The sequence below is a fragment of the Podarcis bocagei genome (assembly GCF_964188305.1).
Source record: "Podarcis bocagei genome assembly, chromosome: Z".
In the NCBI taxonomy this organism is placed as follows: Eukaryota; Metazoa; Chordata; class Lepidosauria; order Squamata; family Lacertidae; genus Podarcis; species Podarcis bocagei.
Window position 1 is genome coordinate 11,235,499 of NC_138140.1, and position 25,910 is coordinate 11,261,408.

The 25,910-nt window shown below is 40.8% G+C and overlaps 1 protein-coding gene across 9 annotated transcripts in view; it reads right to left on the minus strand.

The window, feature by feature from the left end:
• The window catches only part of RALGPS1 (Ral GEF with PH domain and SH3 binding motif 1), a 224,098-nt gene that overhangs the window by 125,913 nt on the left and 72,275 nt on the right, over positions 1-25,910 (minus strand). For all 9 annotated transcript variants that reach the window (XM_081180286.1, XM_081180288.1, XM_081180284.1 and 6 more), the window contains exons 8-9: positions 24,850-24,942; positions 6,794-6,920 (exon numbers count right to left, since the gene is read on the minus strand). In XM_081180286.1, the coding sequence (XP_081036412.1) occupies positions 6,794-6,920; positions 24,850-24,942 (220 nt within the window). The remainder of the gene's footprint in view (positions 1-6,793; positions 6,921-24,849; positions 24,943-25,910) is intronic.

Consider the following 25,910-nt stretch of genomic DNA (forward strand, 5'->3'; position numbering starts at 1 on the left):
TATCTGCAGTGCTTGTGGGAATAAGCACACTCAAAAAAAAAAAATGCCAACACAAAGGGATTCAGACTCATCTACACCAGTTTTTATCCATACATAGAATATACACTGCAAAACATACTACAGGTATAGGCTCACTATATGTGCATAGCAGAGAATTAATTGTATAGTATTATATAATCAGTTTGAACACAGCAGAAGCACTAAAATTCTTCTGAAGATTAAACCCATAGGCACATGTGAAACTATAGGCAACAAAGCATTCTGGGAACATCACAATTAGAGGCAATACCTTGTAGGGCACGTGTATTTAATGGAATATTTTACTACTGCATTTTATTGGAGGGTGTTGGACAACAAGCTCTAATTGCCCATTAGTTTGGGGCATAGTGTCCTTCTGCGGTTTGAATTTTGCTCTCAAGTGTCCCTCCTCCTAACATCTCTTTCACAACCCTTAAAGGAACCATCTGCCCAAGTTGCTGAAAGAACCAGAGCAACTGCTACTTGTCTTGTGGAAAGAGGCTTGAGCCAACAGGCAGCTATCTGAAATCCCCTTTCTTTTTGTCCCCCCTTTTAAAACCATATAATCTTGACTTGCCCCTTCCCTTATATTAGCCAAAGTCCAGTTTTTCACCTCTGCTCCAAGTGCAACTTCTTTTAATGAGAAAATATTTGAGTTGTAAGAGGTTGTCTTCATTTAATTGATTACAAATGTGTAAGCTGAACTATGACACAAAGAAACATGAACAGTTTAAGAACAGCACAACATGCAATGGAATGAGCAATTAAAAGACAGGGAAACTAATAATTGGATATGACAGAGAATAAACGTTAGAAGAAAAGGTTGCAAAGTTGAAATGTACATACGCAAGGCTTCTGGCAAGAGACAACTCGGGTCGGTGGAATAAAGCAGTGCTAGTATCGAGCCCCTACAATTTTAAAAGACTAAAGGGACAATCACCTATGTGGTGGGTAGATGACCTAGAACTAACAGTAGGGCTTATGATGTGGATGCAGCAAACAAACAACAGAGAATGCTGGAAAGAACTTGAAGTGGCATATATTCAAAGATGGATGTGAGACACTGTAAAATAAAATAAAAGAAGAAGCTGTCTGGGAGAGGTGGTTGCACCTCCATTTAATTTGGTGAAAAGGATGGGGACCAGGTGTGTTGCAGATATCAGTACAACATTACAGACTGTTATGTACTAAGCTTGGATCCTAGAACAATAGGCAGGTAGGATCCTAGAATGCAACAATTGATTGGCTTGCAGGAGAAGACCAATCAGGCTCCAGGAGGGAAGCAGAATCAGCCAATCAGACAGGACTCATTGTGTAAATAATGTATATAAAAGCCTGAGGTTTGCGGGGAAATTCAATCAGTGTTTTACAAGCTGCAATAAAGAGCATGAAATCACTGCAGGACGATAATGGAACGGCTGAAGGGGCACTTATTGCCACAGCCCTTGGTGGAAGCATGTCGCAACGCCTTCTACGCAAAGCGGCAGGCCCCCGGAGAACCCATAACCAGGTATGTGACCTCCCTCCACCAGGCTGCCCGCCTCTGCAACTTCACAGAGCTGGAGAACATGCTCCGCGACAGCCTCATGAGCAGCCTGAGGGATTAGCAGCTCTAGTGGCGCCTCTATGCTAAGAAGGACCTGAAGTTCCAGGTCGCCCTAGAGGAGGCTCTAGCAACTGAAGCCGCCGAGAGGTCAGCGCAAGGATTCCAATCAAATGTGTCGTCCCAACCAAGGGTCTACCACAAGAACCTCACCAACGACTCAGAATCAAACCGGGAGGACGTGCACCGAGTGCAGCAGTGCACACAAGCTGCAAGCCCATCACAACAGCCTTGTCCAGAAGAGGGGAACTGCGCAAGCTGTGAGGAGAGCCAAGAGCGGAGGACTTGCCATTTCAACAACGCAGAATGCCGACAATGCAGAAAAGTGGGACACATTGCCTGGGTGTGCTGTGCCCGCCCTGCCCGATGCCTTGCATCAGATGGCTGACCCAAGAGTCCCAGGCCCTGTAGTCCGACGCACCAAGGCAACTCAACGGAGATCACAGACTGTCAGGTATACCAGTTGCCTCATTCTAATGCAGAAAAAAAATTACATCGAGGTACAGATAGAGGGAGTCCCATGCCTCATGGAGCTTGATACAGGCTCAACCCTGCCCATAATCTTGGCACGGACATTAAGGAAATTGTGTCCCAGCGGCAGCCCCAACCTTAGGCCGGCCCCATTCACCCTCCTGGACTTCCAAAAACACAAGGTCCCCTCCCCGCGATGAAGGTGGGAACCTTCAATGTACAATATCAAGGGTGGAAGCGGCAATTAGACTTGATTGTGGTCAGGGGGCCCTACGTTAGCTTACTGGGGTTGGCATGGTTTGGGCCACTGGGGCTAGCCATCACTGGGGTGAACCACACCAGCTCCCACGTGGACATGGATGCCATATGCAAAGATTTTCCGGAGGTTTTCGACGGAGCATTGGGATTATATACTGCCCCCCATTGGCCTACAACTAGACCCCACCGTACGACCCATCAGGTTCAAGGCCCGCCAGGTCCCGTTCGCCCTTAAACCCCGCATTGACGAGGAATTAGACTGGCTCATGGAGCAAGGAGTGCTCGAGCCAGTGCCTAACACCCCCCGGTGAAACCCCAATCGCCACATCCATCAAGCCCAACGGCTCAATCTGCATCTGTGCAGACTACAAATGTACTATAAACAAGGCCTTTACGGTTCATGAGTACCCGGTGCCGGTCACAGACACAGAAAGTTATGGGGTCATTCACCATGAGGAGCAGATCAGGTAAGAGTAGCAGAGGTTCATGCTGAAGGGGTTCTGCCCTGTCAAAAGAAGAATCAGTAATGATGTGATGTAATGCACAAATGTGGAATAATTAGAATGGGCAGGTTTTATGGGAAAAGCTTGGTAAGCCCAAGAATTCTTCCCAAGAAAAAAAAAGGATGCTGAGGGACACCCCAAAAGCTTTGCCAAACACTCCCTCACTCCTTCCCTCAAAAAGAAGTATGAGGTATCCTGAAGTGTGTGATCAGAAGCACAATTATGAATAACTACAATTATTTCACATCACTGTTGCCTGGGAAGGATATGGGTTAAGAGGCTTTGCCAAAGATACAGCAGTGTACAATAACATATCGCCTTTTACATTCAGAAGATCCCAAACAACAGAAACAAAAGAAGCTCTGTCTCCTTCATCCAGGCAGATAGAGCAATGTATATCTACAAGTAACATATGCCAATATGAAAGAAGAGCCTTTTAAATTTGAATCTGAGTGAACCCCTTGGAAGCTTTCTATATTTGCAAGAAAACACTGCCAAAATTTTATTTTTTGCTCAGTCAAGAGATTCCTGTTTTTAGAATAAAAAGTGGACTTGAACATATGGGTAATGTATGCAATATATATTTATATGCATATACATATGCTTTCTAAAAGTTAAAAAAGCCAGTTTTTAAATTTGAGTTTAATATGGCTTACAATGAAATCAATTACAAAAGCCCACTACCTTCCTTAGTAACAACAGAAGGAAAATATGCAAAACTCTTGCATATGAGGGGGCAGCAACAAAATATTAACCAAACAGGAATTTTAACTGGCAGAATTACCTTTTGCCACATTTTATAATCCCAATATCTAAAATTCATATGCTGTACATATGTATGAAGTCAAAGTTATCCATGTATTCTGATGGTAAGTATGAGCCAACTCTTACATTCATCTCTCATCTATCTTAACTGTATACAGTATAATAACCTAGAAATGACCTATGATAAGGGCAAGCAAGATAGTATCCACTGGCAATATATAATTGAGGTGGCTGGCCAAAAGAATGAAAACTTATGGGTCTTGGAAAAGGTTCTGGAATCTTTATAAGAAAGTTCTCAAAAGCTGCTGTTTCCTCAAACCACAAAATTGTGCTGCGTTCAACTAAAAATGAACCTCATAACCCTGAATATGAATCTAGTGTTTCCCCTCCCTTCCTTTCTCCTTCCAGCTATAAAAATTACAGGCAGAGAATACCCTAGAAATATGCACAGTTCCTTTGATGTTAATACTACTTCATTAATTCCAGCCCTGTTATTTTTCCATTGCATGCCACCCCAGCTGCAGCAACTACCCAGTTGCACTTCACTCTCTTGGCAGGCCTTTATAAGATGTGTGTTTTCAAATGTTGAATGAGACGATGCAAAAAGCAAGGTTGTTACACAGCATTAAAAACCACATTTTAAGGGTTGTGAAATATGCTTAGTTTTCGGCATACCACACACATCCTTGTTTCTTGAGGTTATGACAGTTAATTGAGTTCACTGAAGCAGAGAAACAAAACAAAATGCACTATTTGCTTTATTGGTACTATGGCAAATACCCATAAGGATAAGAATGAGATCACTAGATCCTGGATATTATTTTTTTTAAATCAGAAACTAGCATGTAATACTAACAAAGCAAAAAAGGAAAAACCACAGCAGGAAAAACCATGGAGACTAGGAATTATAAGCAAAAGGGTAACTGGGTACTTAAGCAAGAACGCAAACGTAAACTGGAAATATGATATGTAGCATTACATATAGCCAAGATATAGGGGTAGGAAAAGCACAGCAGAATATGGTTAAAGGGACAGGGCATTGGCAGGTCTTCTGAACCAAGTAACAGTGGAAAGAGAAATGCTTCTTGTCAAGGAGCACAGCCCTCTTTCCCACTATCCTTCCAATGTCCTTATAAAGGAGTGGGTAGTATAGGATAACCGCCATTCTTTATAGACTTTTCTCATAATTCCTTTTGACGCTTAACATATCCCTTTACCATGAAGACTGACTCATATGAAATTTAAAAACTTTGAGGTTACAAATTAAGCATAATAGTCCCTTGGTATCATCAGTGGAGAAGGAGACTCTGAAAAGAAATATGCAAAACTGACTAAAAAGCAGTATGGGCACATGCTTCCTAGCAATCTCCTGCCCATGTACAGTCAACTATTTTCTGAGATAAAAGGAAGCGGGAAAGGGGGGGGGAGCATCTTCCCTCTCACATATTTGATCCACACTTGTCACTGCACTCCAATAATCCCTTGCAACATGACAAATTGCACAGAGCACTTGCAACTGATGAAAGGAATGCCCTCCTAACAAAAAAAATCACCCTTAACTCACTGTTAGGAGACATAACTACAAAAGTGAGTATTATCAAAGTATTTGGGGTTTTTAAAAATGCAGAGAGAGAAGTCATAAAGTAAACACAGAAACATATCTATATATGTATATAATATATATAATGGGGTTGAAGCCAAAGCATGCACAGAACAGCAAAAGCAAAGGATCTTTTCCCTACATTCAAATAGTAGTATTTTATGAGGTCTATGCAAACATGGGAGTCTATGTTGTTTTTACACTGAGTTTCTTTAAACACTTAAGTGAGTTAAAGCTTTGCAAGGAAATATCTGCAACAACCGTTACTACTTTTAATCCAATACACCAGTATCTGCCTCCCACCCTGCCAGTATTTTTCTTTTTTATTGTGGCACTCATTGGTAATCCTATGCAGGATGCAAGTGACATCCTATGCAAGTGGCATCCTATGCAGGAGTCTAACACTCCTGAATAAATATATTCTTCCGCAACGTTAAGACATTCATAAGGTTTGTTTCCAGGTAATTCTATAATTTGGATGCTGTATTAGTATGCATGCATTTTCCCCCCCTACTTTTGTCTGAAGAGCTCTCAAAGTAGCTTCCAAACAATTTAAAACAAAAGAAAATGATAAATCAGTGGAAAAACATAGTATGAACAGCAAGGCAGCAGTAATTAAAACAGATAAAAAATTTAAAAAGCAGAAGGCTTAAATAAAATACCTGGTTAGTTACAAAACAACTAAAAGCATATGAAGCTTGGCACCAAACAAGCCTCCCCGAGGAAGGTATTTCAGGGTCAATATATCACAACTGAAGGGAGCCCAGCCCAATTTGACAATGCCAGCATCTCTTCTATTCTGGTGCCAATGAGAATAGAAGGGCCCAAGAAAAAGGAAGGAGAACTCTGATGTGCTGTTTCCAGAGACTGGTGATGGAAATATTGGAGCAGTTCCGAATGCGCTTCCTGTTTATAGAGCACTCTGACAGGCTTTGGTGGGCAGGATTAGGCCCACAGATAACCAATCCTTGCTGTAGAACTACCTTAATCTGAGGATACTACTAAAAGATAACAACTCTGAGAAGTGCATTAAGATATAAATTTCTAAGAAACTGGTCACAAAGGAAGAATATATTTTGTCTAATTCCAGTCCCTTTAAATAAGAATATGTTTACCATTTAAGTCCCCTCCTCTCTATTCTTCTGTGGAATCAAGAACAATCAGAAACAGTTGCACCCCAAACATTTTTATTCTGAAGAAAACTTGACAGATGAGCATAAAACTCACCATATTTAGGCCAAGCAGGAATTTTCCATCAGCCAGTGGCCTTGGATAAGTTTTCAAGGCACCAATGTAGCAACATCATGAGAGAACCTCTGTGCTAGGATAATGGGCCCATTCTGTAGTGCCTCTTTCACATTCCCTACAGCTCAGACCACAGTGACTTTTTCCTCATCGCATAGCAGAAGTAATGGCCACATTACCACTTGTAAAACTTCTTCACAACACTGGTTAACTGAACCACACTGGTTTAACCTGTGGTTTGGATCTGACATGCCTGGGCTAACTTGTTAGTCAGAAACAGAAAAGGCATCTAATTGAAGACTATATTTGATAGATAACAACTAGACTTACCTAGATAAGGAATACAGGGGACCATCTTTAAACATCTGATATATTCCCGCATCCTCTTATAATTATCTTCCTTAGACGTTAAGTAGTCTAGCTTCTCAAAGGTGGCCTTGTCTTTGCGATTCAAAAGCTAAAAAAAGAAAGGTCAAATAAAACTATTAACATTCTGCAAAATGAAAATTTAATTACTTAGAACACAGGAAAGCAGTAAATTTCTTTAGGCTGAATACTGTTTTGCTAAGGAGGTTAAGGGGTTGCAACAAATTTTAAATGGTCCACAGTATCAGCCATAACCCTGTACCTGAATGTGGATATAGCAAACACTGTGAAGTATCTTCTCTTTTCACAATACTTTAAAAGGAAACGGCAGTGTTTCTTTCAATCTTGTGTGTTTCATACTACATATATCCTACAAGTATTCCCTGTCACAGTTTTTGGAACAAGACAACAAAACAACTTGTTTCTGCTTACACCATTGCATCTGCTCTGCTCTATTCCAATTCACCTTCCCTTCCTCTATTTCAGTCATACTCTGGGCTCATCCACACTTCTGCTTGCCCAGTGCCTAGGAAGCATGGGCCCAAGCAGCCACATGGTACGGGTTCTCAGTGCCTGGGGCGCAGTGCTAAGGGGACGGGCATGGAGGGTGGCTGCACTTGTCCAAGCTCTCACCGTTGACCAAGCTGTGGTTGTTTGAGTCGGCGATGAGTGAGGCAAGTGGAGGGAGAAAGGCTCAAAGCTAGAGAAGGAGGCTGCCAGAGCCTCTCACCTCTCCTCAATGGGGGCCACCTCCTCTCGGTCAGCCCAGGATGGGGGAAAGGGGCGTCAGGGCACGCAGGGGCGTCCCTTTGACGGCCACAAAGTGAAGGAGGCACTGCCATTGCCCCAACCCTGAAGGCTCGGCCCAGGAGCAGCTTGGAAAGTGAGGGAGCTTGCCATGGAAGCGCCTTGATGTGCTCCTTCACACCCTTTCAAAAACCTGCTCCTGGGGCCAGGCCCCCCTGGCATTCCCCACACTATGCTCCTGGGTCTAAGCAGTTTCCCACTTGTCCCATGCTTTCTAGGCATGGGTCCAAGCGGTTCTCTGTTTGCCCCCCCCCCCAATTTCCCCAGGAAAACCCACTCTTTAGCACTGAATTGGTGCAAGCATCAACCCACTGAAAACCCAACTGACATTTGTTCCAATTCAGTGGTAAATATAGAGTTTTCCTGGGGGAAAATGGGGGCCAAGAGGAAGTCTGGATGAGCTCTAAGTCCTACTTTGCCTTGCTCTCTGCTGCTACTTCTGTTCTGCCTGGATCAGCAACTCAATGCTGTCTAATCTCAGATACATCCTGATTCACAACTGCAATTTATCTCGGTATCTGATACATTCATGCACTTCCCACCCAGATTAGGAAGCTGCCCTATACCAAGCCAGACTGTTTGTTCATCTAACCTTTTATCTTCTCCTTTCACTGACAGTGGTGTTTCTCATCACTTGTTATCTGTTTAAAAATAAAGAAACCCTGAAGAAACCAGGATTTGAATCCAATACCACAGTACCACTTCTCACACCAGACCTAGCTACTCTGCTTTCCTGAGACAGACCCCCAGACCCAAGCATCAGTGGGCTACAAAAAGCCTTTTAGCTCAATATATCTTCTGGGCAGTCCACCCAATTCTACACCCACACTCTAAATGACATCTTTCTAATGCAATACAGCAAGCATATTCCACTGCAACAAAACAGGCAATTTCCTGTAATGCATACAACACCACAGCATTAACATAGTAAGACATCAGTGCACAAAAGGTTGAAAGACTCAACTTGCTCCATAAATGCAGTATGTTGGGGGTGTGAAGTTAGAAATGGCAGGTGTGCCCCTGGGGTTCAAATTAAGCACCCATGTTTTAGTTAGAACACTAGATTGGAAACAGGCAGAGGGAGCTGGGACTGGTGTAGCACTTTATGCAGCCTGCAGTGACAAATTTAACTGGGTGTATTTCATGCATTACTTTGACATACAGACATATATATTTCAGAAATTAAGAAATGTACACGCCTTGAAAACAGCTGCTAGTGCATTACAAACCTGGCTAATCTAAGCTTTTCATTATGTGTGAAGCATCCCAAACTATTTAAACTATTTTGTTTTCAGTTCTGAAGTTGGCTACACATGTACTAAAAGCATGTGAAATATTCCATGTGCTCCCAGTTAAGCATGCACATAAATGGACAGTAGAATAACAAGCTTAGATATAACAAAGTTGGGAATAAATCAATGCCTGCTTGTGTTTAAATATTTCTGCCAAACTTCCATTAGCAACATGCTGAAGTTGCTGGAATTAAGCTGCCAGTTGAACAAGAACTTACTTGATATTTTAAAAATTGTTAGAATCTAATCAAGAGAATAATAGTGCTTTAGAAATAAACTGAATAATGGTACTCTCAAAGCAAGCAAGGTTTTGTCATTTCATAGCACACAGACACTTGGGATACTGCAAGTCATTTCCCTAGGGTTTTTTACATTGAACACAAATGGGTGTATCCAATGTCCTACTCAGAGCAGACCCATTAAAATTAATGTGCCTAAGTTAGTCATAGCCATCAATTTTCACGGGTCTACTCTGAGTAGGACTAACATCGGATACAGCCCAAAGATTTGCCACAAAAATGCAAAATACTCTTCTTCACCTTATACGTATACTTAATAAGACAAAATACAGAATATTTGATCTTACAGCAATAAGACAGTATGTCTTATATATAAAACCTGCATCCCAAGAGAACTTGAATGAATGCTATAGATGTGGTTAGCAACCACATACATATGAAGGGCACTTGACATAAATCACAGAAGAAATGTCACAGCTTTCTCATTTTCCAGGCAGTCGCACTGATGGCAAATCTACACTACTAAGTTAAAGCAGTTATCACCTCTTTACAGAGAATTCTGGGAACTGTGGTACTGCAAGAGGGGGATAGGAAAGGCAGTTGGTATTTCATAACAAATAATTATCAATACTTCACTAAAATTCCCAGGTTCTTTTGAGTGAAGCCATAAAAGTTAAAACCAATGCATGTTGTAACATACACATCCTGTGAGCATATGCATGAACATTTTGCCACAGAATTCCTTTGGCACCTACTTTGTAGAACTGCCAAGACATGCAGGCTGGTAAAACTATATTACTGTGTCACTCCCCACCCCCCAAAAAAAATATGTATGGCTTTACCAGCAGTGAAGTTCTTATGTGATGTGACGGGGAAATACATATCTAGAGCCAAAATGTCTTAGAAGGAGGAAGGTAGCCTTGCTAAGTCGGTGAAGGAAATAAGCCAAACAAAAGGTGCCTAGTTAAACATAAATGGAAGTGTACTTCCCTTATGTCTGAAGATTCCTAATGCGGAAAAGCAGCTCTCCTAGAGTAATCTATTCTTACTAATTGGCTAGCTGTAGCAGTTGAAACTCATTAAATCTTTTTGCCACTATTTAAGGTTTATATTAGGAGATAGTGTCTAAGGAGGACACAAGAGAATGTATTTTCTCTTCTGGCCACACTGAAGTTTTCTGTTCTGTAGAATCAAATAATTTTCAGTGGCAAATATTTTCAGCTGATAATTTATGTGTACTGAGATGGGGATAATAGTGGTACACTGGAAAGTCCTCCTAAAAACCACAGGTTGACATGTTTTTGGACTATTTTGTACATCTTCAAATACACGATGTGAGAAAAGGAGGGAAGCCTGTGGTTTTGGCAGACTTGCTTACAAGTGGTAGTAATCAGCATATGTGTATGTATGTCTTACCACAGGTTGCTATAAACTAGAAGACACAGGAAATTATGGAAGGATAAAGACAAAGCTTAACACGTGATAAAACGTTACAATTTGTGCCAAAATGCAAGAGGGAATCAGCTTATGGCAAAGAAATCCCCCAGGGAGGTCCCTCTAAAATTTAGCTGCTGTGCTGTTTTTTGCTTCTTCTCTCTTTTATCATCTAGATTGACTCCCGGTGCATATTTCTTACTTTACCCTGGATCTTTAAGGATTATGTCCTCCTTCAGACAATAAACCACTATCACCCTTGCATACTTTACCAGGGGTGCCCAAACTTTTTTCAAAGAGGGCCAGATTTTAAGTGAACATACGTGAGGGCTGACCAAAGTGGCTGACCTTTTTTACGATTTTACCCCAAAGTTGTTGAGCTTTTTTAAAGAATTTTTTATTTTTTATTTTATTTTTAGGGGATTTTACTGCCACAGGGGCTGGATTAAACCGACCAGCAGACTGGATTAGGCCCCTAAACCAGACTTTGGACATGCCTGCTTTACACAAATCAACTTTGTGTAGGGGGAACAGAAATGTATGGATGTGGTCTTAATCTGGTAACTGAATCAGGGACATGACAACTCTTCTGTCTCAAGTCACTGTCCATTATTAAACCAGGTTGTCATGTGAACTATGTGGCTAGAGAGTTTTTCTTCTTTCACAGCCAGAGAGATTTGCGACAGACAAAACAGTATAAGAGCACCCCTGCTGGACCAGACCAAGCAGGACCACAAGGATAATAGTTATTTCCTGCTGTTCTCCAGCAACTGCCATCCAGAGGCATTGCATTCATTACTGTGAAATTACTAAAAAAAAGTGGTACCTCAGGTTACATACGCTTCAGGTTATAGACTCCGCTAACCCAGAAATAGTGCTTCAGGTTAAGAACTTTGCTTCAGGATGAGAACAGAAATCATGCTCTGGGGGCACGGCGGCAGCAGGAGGCCCCATTAGCTAAAGTGGTGCTTCAGGTTAAAAACAGTTTCAGGTTAAGAACGGACCTCCGGAACGAATTAAGTACTTAACCCGTGGTACCACTGTATGTTAGTCTTGACTAGTATATGTATGCAGCTAAACACTGGACACAATGTAAGAAGAGCTCTGCTTTTAGAAGACATCTGAAGGCAGCCCTGTTTAGGGACGCTTTTAATGTTTACAAGACTATTGTATTTTAATACTTTGTTGGAAGCAGCCCAGAGTAGCTGGGGAAACCCAGCCAGATGGGCATGGTATAAATAATAAACTATTATTATCAAACCAGGAAGCCTATCCAGTCCAGCATTCTGTTCTCACAGTAACCAACCACATGCCTAAAGAAAGGCCATCAGCAAAATGCACGCTAGCACCCTCCCATGTGTGATTTCTAGCAACTGGTATTCATAAGCATATTGACTATGATATGGAATATAATACAGCCATTATCACTACTAGGCATTGATAGCCTAATCCCTCCACGACTTTGTTGGCTGAACTGCTTTAATGTCATGGAATGTTTAAGGACATTGGTTCAGAATGCAAGCTATAATGAAACTGTATGTTTTGCCCACTTATAAAGGTGTACATTCATGTTTAAACACAGTACAAAACCTTTATTTTAAATATATATTTCTACTGGATGCACACAGCCACAAAGACAGATGAAGCCCTTCTGGTAAGGGTTCATCCATGTTAGCTAATAAATGCTCAATTTGTATTGAATTGGTGAGTGTTTAATATATTTTATCAAGTTCACTGGGTTTCTAGATGTAACTTTATAGTAGAGGGGATAACTCAAGAAAAATGTCCATAAGCTTTCTAACTGTTCAAGGACAAAGCATCAGCAACAAAAACCTGGACTGATAGAGGGAATGCAGCAGTGGAGGCAAAAGAACTAAGACAGCAAGGGGATCAGGGAGGAGGAACTAAACTCTGCATGGATTTGAAATGACTGCCAAAGGTTGATGGCAGATTTCTAGTACAGTACCTAAAATCCGAGCAGTATAATATTCTAATTTACTGCTTATGTCACTATGCACATTTTCCACAAGTATTCACTTCTACAAGCCAAAATACAATAAACAAACTCTATGGAAAAAGTTAAAACCTCTGTTGTGCAGAATTTGCTATTAACTCTTTATTCTTTATAATTAATACCATTATTCACTAGACTCCAGATGTTAAAGAAAAGGGCTCCATCTTATTATAGTTGGACGCATATATCCTCTCAAAAAAATAACATGTCATAAGAATGGAATGTTTCCGATCATCAACTGTTAACTGGGACAAGCCTTTGCCGTGCTGTAAACTCCTTCCAAAAACTGCTATCAAACTGGTTTGGCTTTTCCTCCCAACACTTTGTCAAATTCATGGCTTGAATAATTCAGAAATGTTGGTTCTTAAGCCCAGTTTTCTATATAGTTCACGTGCTTAGGCATGTGAGCAGTATCAGGAGTGACCTCCCAGTCAAGCGTGTTTCTTAAAAGAGCAACTTAGAGTCCTGGGTCTCCTTTACCTATCAACTAGAAGGCAGCACTGCCTGGTGCCCCACACTGTCCAGATATTTGGAGGGTTGGAGATGTGGAAGCTGCACATGCCATGACTGGCGAGGTTCTGAAAAAATTTCTCCTGTTTAGTGGATAGCCAGTAGGAAACCATATCAAGATATTTGACAATATGAAACAGGGCGTCACTTGTAAGGGCATCACTTATAGTGACAGCAGGAAAATCAAACCATGCAGATTACTGTCACAGGATCTGGTGGTGCAATACCAAATAATTATAGGCAGCTTCATCATTTTCCTCCAAGCTCCTGGGGTCCAAGGCACAAGGTGAGCATGGTGGGAGGTGGGAGAACTATGATATATACCTGTTCTGGTTTCTTTCCCACATGCTAAACTTTATTGCTAAAAGGGCACAGTAAGAGCTAGGTTTCAGAGTTAGCAAAACAAATAAACAAACAAACAACCATCCTATGAGGCACTCCATCTCTGTCTCTTGCTTTTCTACCCTTAGGATTTAGTGGAGTTATGTTTTATTTTCATATCCTGACTTTTAGGGCAGGAAACTTTCAAGATTCTGTGCTACAAGATTGCTCACCTCCTTGCTCCACCCCCACCCCACCCACAGCTACATCTGCCCTATAATGCAGAAATCTGAGCAGCATACCAGTACCATATAATGGCTTTTACCAAGGAGCAGCTCTCAGCGCTATAGCTGGACACATGTGTTTCTTACATTAGTACTAGTGCTCTAGCTCTCGATCCTTAACAAACAGACAATTTTGCAGCCCATTGCTCATTTATTTATACCTACTGTGTAAGTCAGAAACGGAAGATTTTCATTTTAAATAATGGAGGTTGAGACAGTGACTAACACCACCGGGCTTAGAGCTCAGCTTGCTATGAATCTAAATGTAATTCTGATAATATCAGTTAATTCTTTGTGGCTGTAGACTCTGCAATTTGATTTGTACTTTTGGAGCTGCAGCAAAACCAGTCCATGACTAAATCTAATCCAAGCATGAAACATCAGTTATACCTTCCCCTCTACATGATTCAGCAACAAAATGATAATCACCCATCTTTTCTCAGTGTTAATTTCTCTTGGTGCAGTGAATATGGACTGGGGAGGCTGCATTCAAATCCATTCCTGCCTATGAAGTTCATTCAACCACCTTAGACCAGTAACTATCTCATGATTATTGTGAGGATATAATGCAGTAAGCTGAACTCTTTAATGTTGTTGTTTAGTCGTTTAGTCGTGTCCGACTCTTTGTGACCCCATGGACCAGAGCACGCCAGGCACTTGTGTCTTCCACTGCCTCCCACAGTTTGGTCAAACTCTTTAATATACAAACATAAATCTCCTCCCGCTAATCTGGTTTGCCTTCCTTTCCATACAGACACCACACTAAAGACTATTCATGTGTTTCCTATGCCTAATGAACAAGCTACTGTACTAGCCATCTCTTAACAAAATGTATCAGTCCCCTTTCATAGAAATCTGGAGCATTTCTGAGAAGTGTGCAGCCTTGATTTACTTATTTAAATGTGAACATCTATGGTATCTATGGTATTTGATTAGTGGTGTTTGACTTGACCAAACACCATCTGTCACTTCATGAACTACACTTTAGAATTTCTCTTCTTGTAAGAGTAGCTACATTTCCAGTGTCTCCTAATTCTCAAGCACACATAAATAGTTATTTCTTCTTTATCAGTTATAAGTCAGCTACAGGAGAAGAGGAAGCAAAGTAACCTAGTATTTGCTACAGAGTGGATTGGGAGTGATCCAATGGTTGGAGGGGTATTCATGGAAGGATCACTCCATGGTGATGTTCAGATAGCTGTGAATGATACCCCAGCAGGGAGGGGAATTGCTTTACCTGTAAATATAAAGGTAAAGGGACCCCTGACCGTTAAGTCCAGTTGCAGATGACTCTGGGGTTGCGCACTCATCTCGCTTTATTGGCTGAGGGAGCCGGTGTTAATCCACAGACAGCTTCCAGGTCATGTGGCCAGCATAACTAAGCAGCTTCTGGCGAACCAGAGCAGCGCACAGAAACACCGTTTTACCTTCCCGCTGGAGCGGTACCTATTTATCTACTTGCACTTTGACGTGCTTTCGAACTGCTAGGTTGGCAGGAGCAGGGACCGAGCAGCGGGAGCTCAGCCCATCATGGGGATTTGAACTGCCAACCTTCTGATCGGCAAGCCCTAGGCTCTGTGGTTTAGACCACAGTGCCACCCGCGTCCCTTGCTTTACCTGTAGTGGGCCCCAAAGGAGAGTGAAGACTGCAGTTCCATGTCAGAAGAGGATAATACAACTTCCTTGAATGGAGAGGTAGTAGTACCATGGGTTCATCTTGCAGAAATGCTTCCAGTTTTCTTTCCCCCCACTGGCTCAGAGGACAATTCCCTCTCTCGTTCTGGCCTCATCCCTCAAATAAGGGGCATAAGCCCAGGGTAATGGCATGGATGACATTCCTGGCAATATGGCTCACACACCTGTTGAGGCCCTAGTCTTGCTGTAGAATGGCAAGATGGAGACACCAAGCAAAAACAATTATTCAAAAGTGCTACCATTGATTTCATGGAATTCGGAAGGTACCTTAGCTTCCTGAAGAGCTCCAGACAGTGAAGCAGGCCGACCAATGGTTAGAGTGTAGGTAGCATAGGTTTCGCTACAAAAATGATCAAACATAGTTAAGAGTGCATAATTGCACCTAGCATGGGGTGGTGGCAGCAAAGGCATCCACTGAGTCCTTGGTGAAGTGCCCAGAAGAGCTGCTTCATGCCATGAAGCAGCTGGTTTAGTCCAGCTCAGTTTCAGAAACAAGCAACTATGCAGCCGTCTTCTGTGATGTAAAAAATCCTCCTACTCCTTCCAGACTTGGTGCCACAGCTACTGCAGGTCTATTGGAGGCCAACAGAGCACCATCTGGTCAGAGATTATAGAATTAGTCTCAGTTACTGTAGCCTGAGAATGTAGAGAAGATGCTTCCTTGAGCCTTTCACAGCTGGTAATATCTAGCAGGGAGAGACAGCATGGGTCCAGGAAGTGATTCACTACAGGCAGAGTAACACCCTCCACTACGAAAGTAATGGCACAACTCCTCCTGAACAGACAATCCCTGGTCCCAGTCTACTGATGCCCACTCTCAAACATTCCCTTCTTGGGCAACATCATCAAGAGTAGTGGCCAGCAAGCTGCAGGTGTGCCTGGAAGAAGCAGCCTATCTGGACCCATTTCAATCTGGCTTCAGATCTGGTTTTGACACCAAAACAGCATTGATTATCCTGACTGATAAGTTTTATCAGGAGACAGAGGGAGTTCAATCCTGTTGATTCTCCTAGATCTCTCTGCGGCTTTTCACACCATTAAACATGGTGTCAATCTGGAGCAACCCAGAGGGTTGCCACTGTATTAAACTAACTCCACACCTACCTGCAAGGTTGCTACCAAAGAGTAGCATTGTGGGACTGCTGCTCAGTTCCATGGTTTTTAGCAGAAATGGTTACTACTGCACATGGCAGAATTTTATTCTTTGACATTTTCATTTTTGTATTATTAACTCTGATGTTGTATGGCCATCCTGGGCTCCCCTTAGAGCAGGGTGGCCCAACTTTTCATAGCAAATGGGCCACCAGAGTACTTCAACACAGAACCTGTGGGACATACTGCCTTATTGTGTGCAGTGGGGGGAGTGAAGCCAAAATTTGACACTCCCCCAGTCCAGAGCCATAGCTAGGTGATCTTGTGCCCCTGGCAGAACCGTCCAGATTGCATCCCCTAGCCAAGGACTAATTAGCTATTCTTTCCTCCTCTCCTCCAACCCCCCCTCCACCCATTTAATTCCTCACGCACTTCACCTTTCGCAGAAAATCCAATATTTAATTTATTATTTCTTAATAAAAGATTTCAGCAAAGAAAATGACATTTTGATGTCAGTTGAGAGGTTTTTTTTTTACGCAATTCAGTTGTAAACTAATACACAGATAGGCCTAAATGAAACATACAAACAATATCATACTGATTTGTTCCACAGTGATAACTTTACATTATAATACTATAAGATGTAAAATGTCATTACTTTTGCAATATCTGTGTTATTTGGTTTTTATAAAGTAAGAAAGATATTATTATTATTCACAAGTCACAAGTTTTGAACCAATTCTTATAGTATTAATCCAGACAAAGGGGTGTTTTCTTTGTAAAAGTCTTTAAGCCAAAACAGGCCCACATTTTCCCATTTTTCAAAGGGGGATGTTCTGTCTCTGTTATAGAAAGTAGGGTGAAATGCCAATGGTATTACAGGAGAAGGCTGAGAGGCCACCCTTGGGAACCATTTCTTCCAAACTTTTAGATTATATAATAAAAAGGGGTTTTCTATCTCAATAAAAAAAATTTATTAATTCACCAAAATGGGTCCCCTCTTATTGAATTCTGATCATTTGGGTTTTCCATATTTAGCCAAGCTATTTGTTGAGCTCCTTGAATTACCAGAAAAATGCTATGTAGATGGGCTGCTGCATAGTACCACATGATATTAGGTACTGCCATGCCACCTCCTTTGGCTGGTTGATATAATGCTTTATATGGTAACCTTGGCTTTTTATTCTGGTGTATAAATTTTAGAATTGTACTCAGTCCTACCAGAGGTATTCAGTTACAAACCTCAGCAAAAACTGCTTGTTTTTTGATATTTAAAATTAAAATGCACAAAATGTTTCCAATAAATAATTATTTTTTAAAAATCATTTTCTTAGAAAACAGAAAAGCCCTCAATATAATTGCATGTATATTGCTTTCCCTTCTGGTTCCTTCCTTCCTTTAAAAAATGTTAAACAACATAGGTTTGTACTGAAATTATTCATTTAAGGAATGTATTTACTTTGCTTGCTGAAATATTGAGCAACACTTGATTTCACTGTAACAACAGCTGTAAATATTGCCACTGTAGATTGAAGAAAATTGTGCAATGGCAGATCTGCATGACTAGGGTATTTGCCTTTATGATTGATAGGAATCACATATATTGTCACAAGGGGTTACTTGAGATGACAAAGACTGGACAGCTGCTAAACCTCAGTATGAACGAAACTGTCCAAAGGGAAGAGAACAGTCATCTTAAACTGCCTGTACAAAGGGCCCATCTATACCAGAGGTTGATTCCCAACTTCTTAAAACTGCCAGATGCCACTCACCCAATTAAGTGTGGTGCCAAAACTTTGTTGACTCAGCAGCATAAACTACACAAAGCTCTACTCTCTCATTAGCAACTAGCTGCAAAAAGACCTAAGTTTTCTTTTTAAATTCTGCATTAACATTAGCCTCATATGAAGGCTGACCACCACTGTTTTCTGACTACCACTGTTTCCAACAGACCAGCAACACAATAAAAATGACAAGAGAGAACCTCTCCAAAAATCAGGAAAGTTCATGTTGGAGCTGCCATTTCTGCTTCTCTGCACTATTCTGTGTGTGCTCTAGTTGTACAGCTACCCAGCACTGCTAAAGGAAAGTATGGGGAAATCTGAATCATGGACTCCCACACTGCCCCCAATGTCTACAAACTGCCATTTTTATTTTATTTTTCATTTTATAATTTATACCTTTTTTTGAGGAAATCCCTCAATGAAGCATCTTACAAGCACTAATATGTGCAAACTGCTACTGAATTAGTTTCAAGGAAAGCTTTCCCTGCTTACTTTATATTCTTTTTTGAAAATAATTCTCAGAACCGTAAAACTTAATGCCATAATATCAATGTGTTGACTGCTATGAACTGAAACCTTCCTCTAGTATATATCTAGTATATTTTTTCCTGTTCTGAGAAAATACTTAGAGACATAAAATGTGTATAAAACATTAGTGAAATCAGAATTGCTCCCAATTCTCTCTTAACACACCTCTTTTCTGGCTAATAGCAAAGCGGAACAAGGATGTATTTAGACTTTTGTGAGTTTAAAGAACAGGAGGATCCACTCATCTCTTGGTCAGTTAAATATTGTGAAACTATAATTAAAGAAAGGTTTGTAAAGCACCATATGCTTTTCTTAATATCAAACTACTGCACTGAACCACAAACTCTGAATGAATGTGCCTACCTGCAACACTGAGATACCTACAATAAGGATGTAAAGTAGCAATTTATAAATTGGTCTGTTGCAGCAGTTAACACTCCATTCTACACCCTTACAGGATTTGCTCGTGTCATGCAGCAGCTCTAGTTATTTCAGTGTTCAGTGTACACATGGAAGTGGCCACATATATAAAATGCTCATGTGCACAGAAGCTCCATCAAGAAAAGTCTCCAGGTTGGGCTGCATCCCTTAAAAAAGTGATAATTTACATGTAACATTCTTTTCCCTTTCTAAGCTCTCACATCTCTTTCTGACAGAGCAAGCCAGTACAATGGTACCTTGGTTTAAGAACAGCCCTGCTTACGAACTATTTGGCTTACGAATTCTGCAAAACCGGAAGTAGTGTGAACTTTACTTCGGTCTAAGAACAGAAGCGGAACAGTGGAAGGGCATCAGTGGCGGGAGGCCTCATTAGGGAAAGCGTGCCTTGGTTTAAAAACGGTTTTGGTTTAAGGACGGACTTCCGGAACGGATTAAGTTCATAAACTGAGGTACCATTGTATGCCGAACTGCCTAAAGCTTATCACATGATTAGAGGATATTTGCACATGACCAGTGCCCACAAGAGAGTCCTCTAGAACCAGCAGAATAGAGACTTATTATCACATAATTTTGGAGCAGAGCAGCGTACACCTACCCAATGCAAGCATTTATTGATTCTCTGAAATGATGCCTTCAATTCTTCTACAAACAGAGGGAGCTTATCAATCAAGAGTATGACCGTACTAGAGTGGATAATGCATTTATTTAAACAGCATTTCTTGGGTTAAGAAGAAAATTTAGATTTCCCAAATTACTCTCAAATTATGGATGCAACTAAACTGGAGGAATAGAAAAAATTGTAAACAATTCATCAACAATAACTTTAACCTCAAATCCCATACACATTTGTCTGCAAGTAAATTCAACTGGTCTTAAATTGCAGTTGATTTAAAACAGCATTGTACAGTAAATATTTTAAAGTGATCCTTAAAAGCTGGCTTTAAAAAGCAAAAATGTGAAACAACGCTTTTCCAAGGGTCCCATTGGTGTTATATTTTGTTTCAGATCTAGAATGATTCAGGTTGTGATATATTATTCATCATATACAAAGCAGAGGGCATCAGTTCACAACTTTGTCCCACAATGACAATCCTTTTAGAAATAAGTTTGCTTTGTTTGAAAGTACAGTTGTTCTTTTCAGGCTACACGTTTTAAAACACTCATTCAAGCAGATTCTCCCCAGCACCACCACAGGCTTCTGAATCTTGCACTTCAGTCCAAAACTAACAGTGTTTTCATCCAAAAGGTCATTGGCTCTATTCATTTTGGTAATCACTTGGAACTGTTACAGCCACCTCCAACTCTGCCTTTAATACAAAGAAGAAATGTATCCAAATATATTTGACAGAAGACTGACTACTATATAAACAGGAAAATTGTTAGTAGGATATCCAGTGCAAATAGCTTAGAATCCAAAAAAAACTACAGATACATACATAGCAACCCAAGTGCCATTTCCTGCTTTGTGGATATAGATCCATACGCACATACAGAATCCACAAAACAACACTGATCATTAAACTGTGAAATTGGGCTAAATCAAACATTAGACATATAAAGGCAAATATTATTTTTGTGGTGGATAATAAAAACATGAGTTTTCCAATGGAAATAGACTCATTTCCTAAAACATAAGGGGGGGAGGCATCTCTATGTGCACAAAAGTTGGATTTCTAGATTCTAAGGGGACTATTGTTCCTAGTTTTATTTTAGACAATCGGTACAAAATGTAAACAATCATAAGGAAGATAATATGTAAAAGCTACTAGATATCTTCCAATACTGGGAGGTCTGTTCAGAACCCAAAAGCCACACTGGCAACATATCATCAAGTAATAGGTTGCGGCTGATTTGTTCACTGGTCCAGGGACCTATCTTCTTTACTACCTCTTTGTAGCCTTTTGCTTATAATTAAAGTTGCTTATAAAGTTTCAACATCTTGGGACTGACAAACAGACATGACTGGATCCTCCCTTATGTCTCATCATTATCTTGACAATAACCAGTGTAAAAATTTACTAAATCAAGTTTCAAAAAAGAAAGAAGAAAAGAAAAAGCCCAAAGGTTTAACGTACACTTTAAAAAAGGAGATAGAGGAAGATATCAGTCAGGATCCAAGGCACTATGAGATTAATATTGTATGTTCAATGGATTCTTTAACTTGTCCCCCCCCCCCCATATTTTTGAAGTGGTGGGTTTTTGGAGCCCAGCCATTACATATAAAACTCTCTCTCCCACCTATTCACACTCCCACGACATCACATCACCTCAACTCATAAAGGATTTGCTGCTGAGAAAACGTACCTAAATTGCAACCAGTAAAATGTTAAACAATTGCAAGAAATGGGAATGGTGTTTGCTATTTCATGCTTCTCACTGTTTGAACCATTTTTGAACTGTTTTAGTTACTTTGAATTTTTGCCAAAGCAACTTTTGTTTCTGAATGTTAATATCAGGAAGAAGGTTAGTGGGCCTTTTACAGACCAAGTGCCGGTACTTGCAAAAGCATTTCCCATCAACTCATCCATTCTGACACTGTAGATAAAGTGATGGCCAAACTTGGCCCTACAGCTGTTTTGGGACTACAATTCCCATCATCGCTGACCACTGGTCCTGTTAGCTAGGGATGATGGGAGTTGTAGTCCCAAAACAGTTTGGACATCATTACTGTAGATGAAAATGATGATGAATAGCTCACAATACTTAAAAAATATGCATAACAGACATATTTTACCCCTTTAAATTAGCTTAGTATAGGAAAGATGTAGAAAGATTTTGTAACTAAATACAATCCTACCTAATTTCCCTCCCCGCAAGGCTAAGAGCCCATGAATAATGTTTAGTGGAAAATATGGGTGAAATTGAACAGACATTCATTCAAACAATGCAAAACCTACAGGAAGAAGATCAATGAAAAAGAGAATAGCACTGATTTGGTCTCTTAAAATGTCAGTGTTGTACTCTCATTAAATGGCATACAGCAATTGCCTTAAATAGACAAAATACAATCTTATTACTATAGCACAAATGATAACTACAGCATATAAACCACTTTAATAAACCCCTCTAATAAATCTTGGAATAACCAAAATTGCTTCAGTTTTTGCTGAGGTTTGTAACTGAACACCTCTGGCAGGACTGAGTACAATGCAAAAGTGAGATCTTGAAGAGGAAGAAAGTCACATGGTCTCATTCCAATATACATTTAGAACAACTACTGTACTGGCTTCTCTTATTTACTTATTACAGGCAATGACCAATTAATGTGCATCTGAACAATGCACAATTGTGCATGCATGCAAGGTGCCAAACCTGGAAGTGACCTGAAAATGTTACTAAACAGGTCACTAAAAGGGTGGAACGGGGGCAGAGCAGAACGGGGGGTGCTTATACATGCTCCGCTGATGTGCACAGTGGCCAGGAATGAAACCCTCATGCAAAATGGTCACCAACTGTATGTATTTATTCTGGCCTTCCTCCCAAAGCTGCCTGGGACAGTAAACAACAAACACAATACAATTTATTTTATTTTGTTTTTAAAAAACCAATCTATATTCTCAAAGATAAACAATCTCAAGGTTGGCAGGAACAATCTATTTCAGCCAACAAATGCCTGGGTGAAAAGGAAGATTTAAAACAACATCTAAATGTTAATAATGAGGGAAGGAAACACAACTAATCAGAGATGGCATTCCATAAGTGAGGAATCACTATTGAAGAGGCTCTGTTTCAGGCCAGCTCCAGCTGGGCAACACCTACCAGTGGCACCACCATCATAGTGTCTCCTGACAACTGTAAGATCTGGGATAGTTGATATTGTGAGAGGTAAACTTTTAAGTACTGTTTAGGGATAATAAGCTAGTTTAGGGCTTACTAGTACAAACACTCTTAATTGGGCCCAGAATCTTACACTGGCAGCATCCTGCACTTTCAAAATTGGTGACACCTAGTCTCATTAGGCTTATCATCCTGGCAGTCACATTCTGCATTTCCAGACCATCTTCAAGGCAGTCCATCACAGAATATGTTGCAGTAGTTCTGACAAACAAGTCACTATAGCATAGACTACTGGTGACAGTCTATCCCAGTCCAGCAACAGCTGTAGCTGGTGAAACAGCATAAGCAGGGCATACACAAACCTGATTACAGAGGCCACCTCAGACTCTGGTGATAGAAATCCAGGAACATCCCCAGATTATTAAAATCCAAGAACATCCCCTAGTGGGAATGAAAATGCTCCCAGAGCAGGAAACCCACCTAAACCCTGCACATGAAAACCACTCACCCACAGCACTTTCATCTCATTAGGATTCATCTCAGTTTATTGACCCCATTCAGGCCATCACTGTTTCTAGCCTCTCATTCAGAAGGAAAGGGAAAACAGAGCAGCACCATGCTCCAAATCCCCAAATGGTAACTCCCAAATGTTTCACATAGATGTTGAAAAGCACAGGAGACAGAATAGGCTCCTGTCATAGGAGCCTATGTCAATAGTCCCCTAGTATTACTTTCTGGTAGTGACCCTGTAGGTAGCAGAACCTCTCTAATACAGTGCCCCCAACTCCCAATCCTGTTGTTCCAGAAGGATACTATAGTGAATCTGTCAAAAGCTGCCGAGAAATCAAGGAGAAGCAACAGGGATGATTCCACCCCATCAATCAGGGTGACCAAGGCTGTTCTGGTGCTAAACCTGGGTGTTAAACTAGACTGAAATGGGTCAAGGCCCACCTACCGGTATCTTGATAACCTGTAATTTGCTTCTCCCAAACATATCTGCAGCTGACTAGCAAATTGGCAACTGCTTTCTTGAACACCCTGGAGACTGGGTAATAGTTTTCTAAAATCTCAGGGTCCATGGAGGGCCTAATCTGGAGGGAGAGCAGCACCAACTCCCTCACACAGTGTTATCAACCATAATGAGCAGGGATTGAGAGGGCGTGTAGTTGTCATCACCAGTGCAAAGGTCCTGCCCAAATCCTGAGGCTACAACAATTCGAAACAGCTCTGCTGGGTGGTTTACTGAATACACAGTGGAAGCTAAGAAGCTGCCTCTACTGCCTATATTGAGACAAATCCACATCAATACTTAAGCCACATCTGCTCTAGCCGTTGGGATGGCCCACTTCGTTGACTGGAGCTCCTGAGAAAATCAATGAGCCACCTGGCTGCCACATGGAAGTCCAGGGTATTTATAAGTGATTGTGTTGATGGCCCTGTCCATCTTGCAAGGCTAGGGTCTTGAAAAGAGCACCAGACATGCTTTCTGGAAAATTTCCTGAATCTTTTGATAATCCATCAGCTTCTATCACTCTCTGGGGGCTGGCCAACTTCCAGTCATGGTTATCAAAACTTCACCTCTTCTCCCTTCCAAGCTCCATGAAATAATGCATAGCAAACATACTAGTACAGAATAAACAGGAAGCTAAGCTTTAATGAATTGTTTTTTAGGCCATTCAAATGGTCTGCATTACAGAACAGTACCATAATTTTTTGAATTTAACATGTAGTCAATTTTATGCATACAGTACCTCAGAGATTGAGAGAGGGGAGTATACAAAATAAAGTCCACAACAACTTACTGCCCAGGTTTTCGTCAGTCTGAAAATAGGTGCGCTTTGCAGAGCTGATACCACAGACATGAGGGAATGAAGGTTGTTCAGTTCTAGAAGTTTCTGAGGAGGGAGGAAAAACAGGCCAAAAACCCATCAGTTTTCCATATGGGGTTGGAATGTCCTAGCTCATTCAACAAAATAAAATATGTTCCAAGACCTCACTCTTAATATTGTAAAATATAGAACATACAAAAGAATTGAATGCATTGTGACATGAAACTACAAAATGTAAAGACCAGATGCAAAGGAAGCAGATTGCGCTATTACTTAGTGTTCACTTTTAATGCTTATAATGCAAGTAAGTAATAAGCAAATTACAAAATTCAGCACGCACAACACTCATTAGGAACTTTTTTGCTATACAGAGAATAATAACTTACTGTGCAATTCAGAAATATAAACCTGAAGGCAATAGGTTCACCTCCTCCCTTCAAAGTGGGCAATGTGTTAGATAAACAAAACTGAGTAATAAGCGATATTCACTATATATAGAATGGCTCTTGCGTTTGTTTGTTGCTTTACAAAATGTCTGGTCTCCTTCGTGAAAGTCTTTGCCCTATTCACTTAAAAGGGGTTTTGATTTGGGTGTGTGAAAACAGATGAGCAAATATTCTGATTTAGCTGGTGAGGCATGGATGGGGGGTCTTAACTCAATAGATCGAAGTTACTTCTGGACTGGCTTACGACAAACTTATTCTCTAACACAGAAGGGCCTTCCCCTCCACTGTTACTAAAGTTTATCATATTCCCATAGATCTGAGAGCTTCCTTACATGGTTGGGCTGTGGTGGGGAATCTTACTTCATAAATATAAGGAGTCTGGGGATGAAGCAGAGACGTTTTACCAACTTCTTAGTTTTGCATTCTTAGGGTTATCACTCATTAAAAAATGTTTTTAAAAACAAAAAGAGAAGTCATACAAATGATAATAATTTCTTGCCATCACTCCAAATGGGTATTCAGAGTTTACTTTTAGCCTGTTAGCATTTGGATCTGATCAATTTCTCTTCAGAGATTTAGCACACCCCT